At 38.4% G+C, this 15,916-nt stretch overlaps 1 protein-coding gene across 2 annotated transcripts in view; it reads left to right on the forward strand.

The window, feature by feature from the left end:
• Positions 1–15,916, forward strand: part of tmem131l (transmembrane 131 like) — a 41,898-nt gene that overhangs the window by 12,263 nt on the left and 13,719 nt on the right. For both annotated transcript variants that reach the window (XM_044347392.1, XM_044347394.1), the window contains exons 4-9: positions 5,896–5,967; positions 10,113–10,236; positions 10,368–10,484; positions 12,413–12,517; positions 14,432–14,509; positions 15,759–15,912. In XM_044347392.1, coding sequence (XP_044203327.1) covers positions 5,896–5,967; positions 10,113–10,236; positions 10,368–10,484; positions 12,413–12,517; positions 14,432–14,509; positions 15,759–15,912 — 650 coding nt within the window. The remainder of the gene's footprint in view (positions 1–5,895; positions 5,968–10,112; positions 10,237–10,367; positions 10,485–12,412; positions 12,518–14,431; positions 14,510–15,758; positions 15,913–15,916) is intronic.

Raw genomic sequence — 15,916 nt, forward strand, 5'->3', positions numbered from 1 at the left:
AAGTAGGCTCAGTGGGTGGCCAGTGCCAACGTGGAATATTAGGTTTCTGTGAGAGGCGGTGATGCATATTTTCACACTTCTGCTATTTCTGTGCCGACTATTCAAACAAGTTGCATCCCAGTTTTTCATTACCCATTTCATTACCTCTGTCACCATGACATCAATATCTGCCAGGAGAAATTAGACTCTAGCAACAAAGATGTTGTCCTTTGTTTGTACATTATGCATTGCAAGCTCCTATTGCCCATTGTGAACATTTATTCCAATTCAATTCAGCCTCTAGTAAATAGTTGTTTAATGTGATGACTGCAGCAGGTACTCCGCCTTGTTAATTCCTTAAGTTGCTGCTTGGTGGGGCACCAAGGCAAAAATCAACGTTTATTTATCAACCAAAACGGAAGAAAGATAAAGGGTTGCTTGGGTTTTTTTATCTTTGTCAGTGCTCTTTTCGATTCTGTTGTCTCAGCACTGACCTCTTTTCTTTTTTGCTTCCTTTTCAATTGACTTTGTAGTCTGTGAGTTGCTGCTCAGATAGTGAACCAGTTCATGAGGGCCTTGGCACAGGTGGCAATGTGGGTGAAGCTTGATGTAAAAAAAAAAAAAAAAAAAAAAAGATATAACCAGAAAACTGTTGCATTTTTAAGCTTAATTCTCCAAGAGTAACCCTGTCGTCTGAAGTCACCACTTAAAAATACGGTCTCAGAATCATAAAATCCTCATATTATCTGAAGTTAATAGTCATCAGCAACTGTATTTATAATATTTATTTATAACCATATTTATAATTACTTGGTTCAGTCATTTTCCAAGCTAAATGCCACTCATTCACTAGTTCCTGCTCCTCTATTGTGGTGACTTTCAGCTTTTCTCTGTTTTACATCATTGTAAACTGAATATCTTTGACATTTTGTACATTAAAGAATCAATCTAGACTATCAGCAGGTTAGTCAATAATGAAAATAACAATTAGTTGCGGCCCCAAAATAACGTAGGCCCGAAACACTGTTATTTAAACACTAACCACACTTACCAGAGCAGAAGATATAGGTCCGTACAACACTCTCAGTCCTTCCTGTTAACTGTGGTTGTCCCTATTGTCAACGGGTTGAACAGAGATCAGTTTGATATCCTGCACGTTAATTTCACACAGTTATAAAATGTGTACTGGTTTGTTTGTTTTTTGTCAAGTAATAGTCACACTTCAAGATTTTGTGTAGGAATGTGTATTACAGGAAGGATGGATAACCACTACAAATATTGATGCAAATATTGATAAATGTGATTGGCAAATTAGATTGCTGCCTTAACAGGAAATTATCCACTTGAAACATTTCCTAACATTTGCATTTATTATGTAACCTTACAACAATGTACCGTTGCATGTCCATATATGCATGTTCATCATTTAAAGTCTACAGTTGATTTTTTTTTTTACCTTTTTATTTTTTCATTAGAAGAGATACAGCATTGCCTTTTTTCTCTTGAAATGTATATTACAAGTGTAAGATATTGTGAGTGTTTTGGACATGAAGCTCAATTTATTAATCTTTGCTTATTCAGTGTTGAACAGTCTTGCTATTTAAGTTGCATGAGTGAGTCCATCTGATTTTTTTTTTTTCAGCTGATGTATTTCAGCAGAGGCAAACAATCAAGACTCAGGGTTTTAGGCAAATTACATGTTTCCGGCCATTTTCCTTTTTATCGCGTTGACAGGGGAGTCGTGGTGCTTTTTGGCCCAATAACGGATTCATTCAGAGAGTCATTCAAGTCTAGCAGCTGCTTCTTTCCAGTTATTAGGAGGTGCTTTATGAGATAAGTCCCAATGGTGGGGGAATGTGTCAGTAATCACTTATAGTGACAGTATCTCACCGCACCACCCCCATGTTTTTTCAGTCATGGTTGAAACTGTATCTTGCATGTAACATGTTCCATAACAATAATCAGATTCAATTGTTTATGAGATGTTTGTGTAAATGTTTGGAAATGAAAAAAAAAGTCAGTCTTACTTGTAGTCATGTTTTTTTTAAATGCTTTGTTTAACAATGACTAGGAATGTAAGGAATGTGATCAATAATCTACAAAGGTGAGATAAAATAAAAAAAAACAGCACAACAAAAAGCCTTACCACAAGCAAAGAAACGACACGACATGGTTAACATCAGGAAGAAGGCAGACAAGGTCATTGTTATGTAAGAAAGTGAGTGCCCTTAAGTTGATCTTTGATCTTTCTTTAGAAATTCTATGTCAGTGATGTTCACAAGTGTTTTGAAATCATGCAAGACAGAGCTTGCATTTTGTGCCTTTGCTGTCAATACATATATTGTGTGTGTGTGCACATGCATGCATAAAATGTGTTGCCTACAAACTGTTTCTTCTTTCATCTGAATTATATCTGTCTTACATCAGTGTAGATAACACCCTTACATACAAGTTACAGTGTTTCCCACCTCTAGCCTTCTATCAAAATGCACACTGTGGCCACCACATCGACTTTTTGTCACTTCCTATCCATAGCTGCCATCGTTTCATGGCGTAGCATTGCAAAGATAAGATCCCAGAATGCTATAACTGGCTGTGGCAGATGGCCATCAGTGACTGGTATGAGGAACTGTTACTAATGTGAATAATCACCCCGAGCTCAATTCATGTACTATTTTATCTAGCTAAAATGGCATGAAGAATCTCATAGATGAGGAAATGTTTAACCACTCCCAGTGTGTATTTGTAACCAAATTTAGACTGCTGAGGCTGCCTGTGTGTTTTAAGGAAGTGTCACTGAAGAAACAGTCGTTATGGTATGAATTGGCAAGCTGTAGTGTTGCTTCTGTGGTCTCAGCAGAATGTGGTCCACAGTATTCTCCCTTCCTCCTGCTGCTGTTCACTCTATACTTTACTTTCTTTTTCATGTGTTGGAACATATTCATTATGTGCCACATTTACTGATGTTTTCTGCCTTTTAATGTATTTTTCAATCACAGATAGGACATGTTTCATTTTCTGAAACACATTTAAGAATAGAAAGTCTAACGAGAGATTTGAACCCATTTTCAGTACCCGTGTGCTTCAGATAAACTGAACTTGCTTAGGAAATACTTTTAAAGGTACTACTGTGATCAGATATTTTGCCCATGTCATTCAGTCCCAGAAGTTAATACTGACAGGAGTGCTTGTCTCTGTTAATTCAGGATGAGAAAGTGTTGACTCTCTCTGAGTCTGAGTCTTTACATCCTCTTTACTGCAGCACAGGGTTAGTTGGCGTAGGAGTACGTGCTGTTCTTGGTATTCTGAGTTCCCCACCTGCTCACTTATAAACCCAGTTTTCATATCCTGTAACTACTTTTTTTTTTTTATTCTGCTGTTAGCAGCTGTTAATAAGGATGGTGAAGACCGTCTATCTTGATATCTATCTATCTTGCATTAGCATAGCTTTAGATGCTAGTTTTTAGGACCTTTGTCTGCTTTTCTTATTTTTTTCCCCACAGTAATGAAAACATACAGAAAAGTGACATCCTTATAGATAACTGTATCAGTGGCAGTTATTTTGCTGGTGTGATCCACATGAACACTTCAACCATAGTCCTTCCACTTGATTTCTTCTGTTGGTCAACAGCTGTGTCAGTCTTCTGCCAACAGAGTTCAGTTAAACACACACACAACCCACAAATCAGCTGCTGCTTCCCTGGTTTAAAGCACCCGTTCCCAGAGCTCATTAGCACTGGATGTCACACACACCGTTACAAATGACAACACAGTGGAGCTCCAAAAAGTGGCTGCTCTGTGACCTCATACAATCCAGATTTCCATGACTACATGTTTGTTTTTTGTCTTTGCCATGACATGTCAAAAATTACTATGTTTTTAAGCGTTTCCTGTTTTAACTCTGACTTGTGGTTGGTTGCTTGTATTCAGTGTTGCCCACACGCTGTGCAGTTGTTGCATGAGAATGCATAGATTCTGTGTGTACCTGCCATGTTGGTCTACAGTAGGAAGTCTTCATATCATATTGATATCAGCATGTTGCTGAGTACATTCAGATGAAAAAATAACTCATGACAGATTAAATATACTTCCTTTTTTTCAAACTGCAAGACTTCCTATAGAAAGGTCACTGTGCAGCTTGCAGTGTACAGTCTATCTTAATCTGAAATTAAATGGGACAAATACTCTAAATATACTAAAATATATTGATTTGTGCTCCTGTAGATAGTAGATAGAGTGATACCAGTACTGCAGCAGATGTTACCAATGTTTTAACTCTGGAACTTTTTCAACTTCCTGGAAGTTTAGTCTTTAGTTAGTTGTTTGCTGTTTGACATTTGATGGATGTAGCGTCTGTTTGTGTTCAAGTCTAAGATTATTACACTCTAATATATTTCTGTTGTCTGTATTCATTCCTTTTTTCTTTTTTTTTTTTAACTTTTTCGCCATTTTGTCCCACCATATTGTTACATGTTCATACAAAATTTGTTGAAAATCTTTAACCCATGAACCCGGTATCCAAAGACAGTGGGGTCATGGTTTATCCCAATGTAAAATTTCAATCAAGGTAGTTTAAGAAAATGACTGACATTAATTTTTTTTAGGGCCATGGTTTTATGTAGAGAGAGCTGAAGGTCTCACACAATAGCTGCATTTCGACCACAGGAACCTTCCTCAGGTACTAAGAACCTTTTGAGGGACTCTGTTCCTCTACCTGCGTTTCCACTGGAGGGACCAGGGTCTAAATTAAGTTCCAGGGAGATTCTTTTACTAGTACTTAACAGAAGTACATGAACTTCGGGGGCGGGGTTTGCAGGGATGACCGTCGCTGATTGGTCAAATATACACAGTGTGGTTGTAACTCATAATGCAATTTATAAAACAAGGAAGTACTCTTGGATCGATTTAGGGTCAGTTAAGGATGACAGAAGGACATTTCTCTCCATTTGTTAACGTTGAAAGTAAGTAAAGCATTGCATCGATGTCAGCTTCCCAACTCAGAAATGAAATGTTATTTACTGATTGTTTCACGGCTGTTACGTTCTAAGGCAGAAATAAGTACCATCAAACACTCAACAGATGTTATATTGTGGCAGACGCTCTTGGTTTCAGTTTAATTTTCCCCCTCTGCATTTCTCTTTTTCATTCAGTCATTACATCCAAGTCACGCAGCAGTAAATACAAAGAACAGGATAAATCGGTGTTGCTGTTTTCTCATGTCTTTCTGCGTCTAAATGCTGTCATCATTTTTAAATTCCTCATGGGTCTAATTTGCATAATCTACCTGGTTCTTGAGATGCGGTGGAGAAGCAAACAGGACTGCACTACAGGAACTGTAAGAGTCCAGACTATTGATTTAGCTGTTAAAAGTCTTGAATGATTGTTTAGGTATGCAACTTTTTCCAAAATATGCTAGAGTACTACTCTACCCTAGAGTAATATTGTTGTATTGACGTTTCTGAGATGTTTAGTTCGATAAGTTTGTGTGTCACATGTAGTTATCTAATACAGTTAAGCCACGTGTTTTTCTAGGTGCAGCCGTTGGTGGAGTGTTTTAATTATTTTAATATGCAAAGGCTTCTTTTAAACTGTGATCCCTTATCTGTCTGTCTATCTTGTGTGAAGGTTATCTAATGTGCACTGGCATGATCCCAGTCTTTTTGTTAGGCAGGGGCATAAGTGGTTTGTGAAGCAGCCTGGGGCAGTAATAGTTTTGACTGTTAATTTATCCCAGGGAGCTGTCACATGTTCTGTTAGAAAGGAGACACACTGTTCTTGTCCTGAGGTGTAATTTATATAAACAGAGGTGTTTTTCTTCTCATGTTTTAGTTTTTTTATGAAACTGATTTTTAAAAATTTTTAATATTTTTACTTTGGCCTAACATTTTTGTCTTTTGTCATTTCTCTCTCCACCAGCTCCTCTCCATATACACGGGAGAATGGGAGGCCCTTGCATTTCCAGCCCCCAGCGTTGGAGTTTGGGACTCAGTAAGTTCAGTTCCCACTTCCTAGTTTCATATGACGTGCCTTGACAAGCATCAGTGTTACTCATTTTGTACTGAAAATGATTAAACCGCTTACTACATGCCAAACAACACAAGGACAAAATGTACTTCATTTCATCATCGCTCTCTTTTTTTCTTTTGTTTTTTAAAGATTGTTTTTGGCGTTTTGCCTTTATTTGAGAGTCAGTGTAGTGAGACAGGAAACAAGGGAAGAGAGAGGGGTGTGACATGCAACAAGGGTCCCCCGGCCGGGAATAGAGCCGTAGATGTTGCAGTTATATGGTATGCGTCTTAACCATTAGTCCCCCAGAGCGCCCTGCCATCTCTCAGTCTTGAGTGATGTGGAAAACCCCACTGACTTAATTTAACCCAAGTTAAAATAAGACAATGGCGTCATAGCAAAGTGACCTGTCGCTGTGATGAATGCTTCAGAAAGGGAAATATTTCATAAAGGAGGGGCCCATGAACCTCAAAGAAGAGACAGGACATCCAAGTATGGAAGTAAGCTTACTTTCCCAGCATTCAGACACATTCTGGAGAGGGTTGACCCCAGTCAAAAATTGCCCTCATACTCCCAAAACAGACAGAATATCAGCTGTTTTGCTGTGGTTGGATAGTGGTTTCATTGCTCCTGTTTAAAAGTAAACAATCACAAGCAGCATGTATTTTGTCATATATTGTTTCATACATGAGGAATGCGAATGGCAGGCAAATGACCAAAAATCATGTTATATTGCAAATACTAATAAAAGGCTTGGGTAAATATTTGGACTCTGAGATATAATTGCATCTGGAAATTTGTAGTTGAGATCAAAACAAGAATATAAGACCAAAGTCCCACTCATCAGCTTGTGGTTTTCTTTTTCTTTGCACACAAGTCTAACTATGTGGGAACAGAAGTAATTACACTGTTCAGCTCTACCAGCAGCATTAATTAGTAAGTAATCTTGAAGATGAGACTAAAGAAAATTTGTGTTAGAACTAATGAACAGCTCATGGACATGCAAATATGTTAATTGACAAAATAATGACACAGGATATAGAAAAATAAAAAAGAACCAGAAGTTCAAATACCTATAATGACACAGCTGATGTATGTGACTAAACAAAACAAAAATAAACTTGTCTGAAAGTGACTGCAGTGAAGTTAAACTGAGGAGAGGAACTTCAGATGACCCAAGGCACTCTCCACTTTATCTATTCTGCAGCTTGAGCATGCTGCATGGTATCACAGACAATATCTGCAGCAGACTGTATTTAATTGTGGTGAGAAAAATCCTCTCTGCCCATGTCCAAAAATATTTCCTCATGCTCATCAAGCAGAAATTCACAATGCAGTATGACAGTTATCCAAAATAGTGCACACGACTAAGTTGACCGTTGGACAAGCTACACCGAGTGTTTCTGTTTTCACTCTCAAAAAAGGGATATTATGGTAGTTTTTTTTTGTTTTATGAAACACAGTCGTACTGTGAGGAAAATTAAACGAAACGCGATAAGGATGCACGATAATATTAGCTGATAAAGGCTTTAAAATGAAATATTCAGCATTGGCCCTGAATTAACACTTCTGCAGATATGCCAGGCTGATTTGTCGCCTTCTCCTCCGCTGCCTAGCTGTGCTTCCCACCGCGGACTGTTTCACCCTGACAGTTGCGGTGCTAGCTAGGAGGCTAGCAGAGGCTAGCTGGCTGTGCTTCCATGCTGCGACTAACGCTCCACTAGCCTCCCAGCTAGCCCGGGCTCTCTGTGTGGATCCAACCGGACCACCGATCCCCAGTTTGTTATTCATGTTGGCATGGTTCTTTTACTTTCATTTTTCTTACTCACTTTTAGCCCAAGACCACCTCTGGTACTGCTGCAGTTCAACCCATTGTTGCAGAATCCTTGGTGAAGTGTGTTTCTTAGACTCCCTCTTCAAAACAAAACATGCTAATAATCGTGAAACCGTGATTTTTTTCCTTAGACTATAATCGTACCGTCAAAATCTATAGTCGTTGCATCCCTATTTATAATACAATAATGTAGCTAGTCCCAAAGAGCCACTAATCAATAAAATGCTTCCATTCTACTCCTGTGCTCTGTCTGCACAGAGAAGCATTGGTGTACATACAGGCCACCATTGACTTCACACTAATTACATCAGGGGTTCTCCTCAACCAAATTCCATGTGCTGCTCTGTTTAAGCACAACAAGCTGAGCATCGACTTCATTTCACACACGCAAAGCTTCTCTGCGTTGAAAGAATGGTGAAGGAATGACTGTGCAGATAGTTTAAGATAGTCACATTTTCCCAGTGAAAGTTTGTCACTGTTGATGTAGACTCAAATGTCAGAGGGCAGAAGTCTTTTCAGATGAAGTAAAAAGCCAAATGAAAGAATGAAACACACATTTCATTACCAGACTAGTCATGGACTAAAGATGCAGGGAAGAATAACCAGTTCTTATAATAGTGCTTCTAATAGTTTGTTGTTACATTCCAAAAATAGTTGCCGCTGCAGCGCTGCCAGTTTTGTGTTGTGACAGCAGTGCTCACAAAGCATTTATAGACAACATTTTGACAATTCTCAGTATATGGTGTGCATTCTTTCAGGTATTTTTAACCCCTAGCATTTGTCACCCAAGGAAAATCTATACATCCACATAAGCATCCTGGTGATTTTGGTTTGGATGTGTATGTTTAGTAGATTATATAGGGTAGTATGTGGGTCAAATGCCAGCAATCCGATCACATCTCTGGCACAGACACAACAAATACTGAACAATAAAAACTTCAAAGAGTCAGTGTTTATAATTGGGGCATAGCACTGGATCGCATTATAGTGTGTAGAGGTGACTATTAGTGTTGCTACACTCTGTATATCCAAATGAATAAGACTACAATTACATTAAGTCATGCACTCACTTTGCATTATGCAATATCATCTCTAAGACAGAGTTAAATTGTAATTTTGTCGACATGAAAGCCAGCCATACATCGTTATTGCAGCACATTTAAATGTTTTTTTTATTATATTACCTCTGTGTGAGAAGACAGCATTGAGAACATTACATTATATAGAATTATTTATATTTTAATTATATAGGGGGAAAAAACTAAATTATGAATTTATTTATAGTGAAGTGCTTGTTTGAAAAGGTGGGGTAAGAGGTATCAGTTGTTAGTCTTGGTTCACCAAGCAAAAAAAAAGTTGAGTGGCAACGTGTCACTGAAATAGATTAAAGCAGAAATGACCAAACCCAGAGAGCTAATCTTTGCGCTGATGTAACCTTAAGCCTTTTCATGGCTTCCTTATGTCCTTATTTGTACGTGTAGTTATACTTCAGACACTGGGGCCTTTCTTAGATTAAAAATGAATAGCTCATACTTGTTACCTATCTGTTGACAAAGAGACAGATGGCTGATTTAGACTCTTATTGCTTCCCTGTGTTAACAGAATGCAAAACACTAGTGATTCAATGACCCCTCCTTCTCTGAAGCTAATCTCTAATTTGCAAACACTGACACATGGTGGAATAAAGTATCATCTAACCTTTATGTAAAAGAAATGAAAACATTTTGAGTTTGTTTCCCAAATTTAAATACTGTATGAACCAAAGAATGAATAAATAGTGTATATTTAATCACATTAGTAAGACAAGGCACAGTGAGAAGAGAAGATTGTAAAATTCTTGTTTGGTGGTTTGTCAAGAGTCTTATGATCATGTTATATGAAGAAATGCATACAAAATGTGACATCATTTATAATGAAGATTTTGACCCTAAATGTCCCAGCGGAAGTTGACTTCAAAATGATGCTTTTTTTTTTTTTTTTAAGAGATGCTAGATATAGATTTCGAAACGAAGAAAAATGTATAAAACTCTTGAACTTTTGACCACACCCAGCTGCGATGTTGGGTGTGGTGTGTTGCAACCACATACACAGAAGGACCTAATGTAATGGAGGCTCCTTTGAGGCCTCACAGAGCAGCTACTGTAACTGATCGATAATCGTCAAGCGAACAATTTGGTGCCTTTCTAAAATGTGGTGTGTACCCCCGAGTTTCTCATCTTGCTATGGTGCTCCATGAGTAAAAGTTAAGTGCAGAGCCCCGTTATTTACGACGCTATTCTGACTGTCTTTACAGGCCGCTGGGGCTGCCAAGAGCTGAAACCATAAATATACACAACCCCAGCCAGGAAGTTCCTGTGACACTGCTGTCAATGTTTACATCCAGCAGGCATTTTTACATACCTTCCTTCCACAGAAGAGTAAGTGTGTATATGAGCGTTTTATAAGATAGTCATGATGTTTAGCAGTAATCCCATTCTCTTTTCTTCTTCTCTTCTTCTTCTTTGTAGAAATGTCTGAAATAACTTCTCATTTTTTCTCTCTGTCGTAGGTGATCCCACCCAGAGGGAAGACATCTTTTAAACTAATTTTCCTCCCGTCTGAGGAGGGCAATGTAGAAAACACATTATTTATAAACACATCGGCCCATGGGCTGCTGTCATACCAGGTTAGTTCCATTATTACACCCCTGTTACACTGCATAGGCCATGTACTGATGGGATAATGGTGAAATCCCACCATCATAATGCAGGTGGTTATATCTTCACTGGTCCACCGTGACCTAGATTTAAAGCATTTTGAGCAGGAAAGCAACCTGCAAACCGAGATGAAGGAAAGTAACAGCTTGCTTTTCTTTCTTCTCCCTCAACTTTTACATCCAGATGCCACAAAGTGAGAGACGCTCACACATTGGTTGCATTAACGCAATATTTGTCCTCACCATGACATGAGTTTACAAACAGCTTTAGTCATTTCACCCATTGTTTTATCTTTGAAACTTAAAATAGGAACAGACTTTGGTTTCAGACTGCCGCTCACATCTTTGCTGGCATCCATAATGTTTGTTTTCATCACACATGCACATAAACAAAGGAAGTCAGACTCTTATTGTTTATACATTTAGAAAATTAATGATAAAAATTATGACAGACCTTTGTTTTAAATTTAACTCAAGGCCAACAAAAGGAAAACTTGGAAGATGTTTTGTTGTTGTTTCTATTGAATATCAGTTTGCTCTTCGCAGAAAAAAAACCTAATTTCACACAATCTATACATTTGTTCTTACAGCTTTTATTTTATAAATGTTTTTTGCTTTAAATTCACCCCAATAGACCCTTGTTATGTGCACTGTGTAACCAGAATCATAAGAATTCAGTCTGTGGATGCACTGGGAACACAAACTGTCCTCTGGGCTTATTTGCACTCCAGGTCTCTGAGTCAGTCTTCTTGTTCCACCCTAACTGGTTGTGCTGCCACATCTGGCCTAAGTTTTACTAAATTTTGTAGACTTACCATTCAGTGATAGTTATGATGTTCAAATTTCAACTTTAATTTGTAATATAATTGATACATGTTCATTAGGAGCTGTTAAAATGTCCCTAAAGTCTTATAAATGATTATGTTTATAGTTGAGAACTTTGTCCAACTTCTATTAAACCTGTACCACAGTATTTCTGACATGTAGCTTATTAATGGCAAGCGAACGCGCCCAAACATGTACATGCTTTTACACCCATGCACAGCTTCCAACAGTGCCACTCCCTTTATGTTTCCAAGACATGTAAATGTTCCCGTCATTCGCTTGTTTTTTTATGTTGTCGATGAACCAAAAACAGGTCCTTTTATATGTATTTTTCTTGCATATCTACACATTTACCCCTTTTCTGTACAATCAAAATAATGGTCTCATAAAACTGTGTTGTTAGATAGCTGAAATTATATTTTATGCTCAGCACAATGTTGGGACACATGCCAACATACTGTCAAAGGAGAAACAACCACTAATCGAATAGCAAGCATTATTTTAAGGGCTTTATATCTGCCATGTACACTATATTCAGCTAAAATGCATGTTCTGTGTCACCATGTTGTCACAGGTTAGTGTTACAGTATGTAAAACTTTCTTGTTCCATATTTGTTGGACCAAGTCACAGCAAGCATTCTTAAATTCATAGTTTCACAACCTTCATTGACTGTGTTAAGTCAGTAGTTTGGTTTGAAGTTTTAAGTTGGTGTTAACTGCAGTTTCAGCCAACATTTGGAAGTTTTCTGTAACCTGAAAACTACATGTAGTTTCAATTTTTGAATGAAAAACTAGAAATTGATTTGTTTAGATTATACTGAATCATTCCAAAATGCTGCATCCTTCTTAATTATTATTATTATTATTATCATTATTATTATTATTATTAGCCAAGGTACCTTTTCTTTGTCTGTTTTTATAACCACAACACATGAGCTACAACATTATGTGCTGCTCCACAGGGTCAGATCAGGTCCACTAAATGACACTTCTGCTTTGTGTGCTTGTTGTCTGCCTGGCCTTAATGTAGTGCATGTGGTGTGTCCTTTAATTAATATTTGTTCCTTTTATAGGTGTTTGGTGTGGGAGTTCACCGGGGTTCATTAAAGTCTGTCCAAAGAAAGGATAGTCTGCTAATATTCCCTCACATCCAGAGCATTAAGCTGACCCAAACTCAGGTATGTATTTAAATGTCTGTGTTGGTTTGTGGAGGCACAACAGTGTATTGAATAATGACTCATCATTGGAAGCAGCTGATTTCCCTTTTCCTGCCAGCCCAGATAAACAAACGGCTTCATACATACACACAGAGGCTTTGTGATAGACACACTGACAAGCACTTGCTGTCATTAAATTACTGAATGTGTGAGCAGTCAGCATTAACGTTGCCACATACCAGTCACTTTTTTTTTCTTTCTTTTTTTTTTTGCCTAAAAATGTAAATATTTACTTGTAGAGTATAACCACATGCACTCAATTTAAAATGATACATGCTTATGTACAATCATTCATTTGTGTATGTTTTTCAAAGCCATGCAAGTACACCAGAAACCAATGACAAATTAGTGCATGGTTTAAAAAGCAAGCCAAGCCAGTGAAAGTGTGTGAGACGCTATCTGAAAGAAGTCCTCGCCTCCACAACAGGAAGTGGGGTGGCAGTTGAAAAATGTCAGCTTGGCCAAGTGCAGAGAGACTGTAGTTCTCATAATCACTCAGACAGCTGCTGCTTGTGCTGAATGCAGCTTTTTATTGCCTCAGCAGGCTCATCGTATTAAAAAAAGAAAAGCCTGACAATAAAAATGTTATCTATGTACTGTAAATACTTAGAATCATTAGCCACTTTTTATAGGACTCATAATCAAATGGCTACATATGCTTTAAATTATATTGTGTCAGTAAAATTTTCTCTGCAGCTTAATAAAACACAAGCAAATGAAGAAAACATTTAAATAATTATTAGGTTCTTATCTCATACTATCTGTTGTCTGCACAAAGTTGAGGACAAGGGTTTTGCTTTCTCTCCATTCTGTCTTTTTGTCTGTTAGTTTGATATATAAAGAGTCATGATAAAAGAACATGTGTGAAAGGAGTTAAGAGATGGTGATGACTGGATAAACGTAACATAGCAGTGAGTGTAAATTCCTACACATAGTTAAATATAAGTTATGTTTAGTATATGAATTCAAACTTTATGTAGGCAAGTTGAAAAGGAAGCGTTATTGTCCCATTTCAAGCAAGGTCCAGGCAGCTGGGAGCTTAATCTCAGTTTAGACAACTACTATGCCAGTTTTATCTAAACGACAGTCCAGATGACCACTGACCATGTGTAGAACTGGATAATTGGCTTAATAATTAAAGTATTTAGAGTATAGTATGTAGTAAGTATTTTGTCCTGTTTCATGTGCAGTCATGTAAATTTTCACATTTTTTTTATCTGAAACAGTTCATATACAGAATAAAACAAACTGGCATATATTAAGAGTTGTGTGGTTTTGGTTATATTACTATCTAGTGGTTGATAGTGTAGTAGATGTTACTTGAAGTTGATCTGTAGATCTGACAACCTTTCATACAGGTTTAAATGTATATAGATACACTTGATGTCCTGCTGTTATACCTACTTTGTAAAGTCCATCATGGTCAGCATTAGAATCAACAATCACATAAACAGACAAGAGACTGTTCAGTTGTTAGTTGGTCCCTTTGTGGACCTGTAAGCAACTGTTGACGTCATACTGCTCCTTGTAATTTGTTCAGTAAGGTATTCCCCTGTATTTTGAAATTCCTGTATCCCTTACTAATGTCAGTGGCAGTGCATAACTGGTTAGGGGATTTTAGTCATGGAAATGACCAACTGAAGCTGCAATGTTGAACTATTGAATTGCTTTAATGTGTAGTGCACGGCAACACCACTAGAGTTCAGTCAAGTGTGGTGTTGTGAAAGCCATTAATCAGAAGCATATATGAAAGCTAAACAATGAACACTCAATTGCTGGCTGTTTTTCTCTGTTTTTTATATATATATAATTCTACATTAAACTAATCAACCTGCGATTGGCCTGTTATGGCCTGTTATGCTGTTTCTCCTGCAGGAAGATGCCTCCAACATCACCATACTGGGTCTACTCCTGGAGTGCAGCCTACCGAAGAATTTGTTCAACAACCCTCAGGTACTTCTTTTGCTCACGTTAATTTTACAGGTCCTTCAGATCTTTACACAGATTAATTTGATTCATGTTTGTCCAGATCAGCCATTGCTGTCAGTTCTGTTTTTTTCCAAGTATGATGGATGCACTTGGATGACTTAGTAATTTCGCGATATTACACTTATTACAACCAGTTAAACTGGTTTTTCAGATGTGACGGGGAAAATAGATGGCATGAGAGGGTGGCCAAATGATAGACTGAGAAAAAACATGGAAGGATGGTAGTTCACCGCGTACGTTTCTTTTATGTATGATCCTAAAGTGTTTTTAGTTTGTTCCTACTTTACAAAAATAGAGCTGAACCTCTCTCACTGCTCTTGTCACACCCACTCCTCCGAGCAGAGGGCCAGCTAGTGTAAAATTTAAACAGACAGCCGGGCTCGTCATCTGAGCGCCTTCTGTTTTCTCCACAACCCCTGAGGAGGGTGAGATCTCTTGCCAGACTTTTAATTGCTTTCTCAAGAGACTCTATAATTGACACAGGGCTCCCAGTGCTCATGTGGCACAATACACATGATGCAAGACATGGATGTAGACAACCTAATGATACTGTCATAATTATACAAACTGAAATCATCCTTACGTTTAGTTGCACAAGTGTGCCATCTGTGACCTTCGGCTTGTATCCAAGACCAACACCTGTTCACTCCTCGGTTCTTTTAGCCCCTCATCCAAGTCCTCACTAACAGAATTGAGAACTGGGCTTTAGTCAGTATCTCACAGATTAAATGAGCCTCACAGGAAGTTAACAGTAGCCTTGGTTTCAAGGGATTAGGTTTGCTATTGCAGGCCTTGAGCCCAGTGGCATCAAGCCAAGGCATCTGTCTGCAGGTCGTCAAGCGGTGATTCACCCACTGAGACGAGCCCCGGTTCGCAGTGAGATTTGCACTCTCCCAGTACTGAGCTGTTAGCTTGAAGAGGGTGTTAGTCACAGGGTGGGGGTGACGGGGTACTGCCCTGTTGTTTCTGCCGGCTGATGTACACCATGCCTCTGACTACTCTCATGTCCGTCAATGGCGAAGAAAATAATTCTCACTGAACTTAATTCACACTCAATTCATACTTTCTTTCTCTCTTTTTAACATATGAATTGCTATGTGTTGTTTACTGTACTTCTTCATTCCTCAACTACTTGTCATGCTTCTCTGTTTTGCTCTTTTTAACCCGACTCTGCGTGGTGCGTGACTGGTATGCCTTTCCTGTCTCGTCCCAGGGGTCCTGCCTCCAGAGTGAGGAGCGCCTCAGTCTGCAGATTAATCTGTCGGCGCGTGGTGACCGGCCCGCTGACCTGGACAAGCTCAAGCCTTACGTCATTGAGCACATTTTGGTGCTGCTGGTGGCCCCAACTGCTGGACAGGCCGCAGTAGGTGG

The sequence above is a fragment of the Thunnus albacares genome, chromosome 3, assembly GCF_914725855.1.
Source record: "Thunnus albacares chromosome 3, fThuAlb1.1, whole genome shotgun sequence".
Taxonomy (NCBI): domain Eukaryota; kingdom Metazoa; phylum Chordata; class Actinopteri; order Scombriformes; family Scombridae; genus Thunnus; species Thunnus albacares.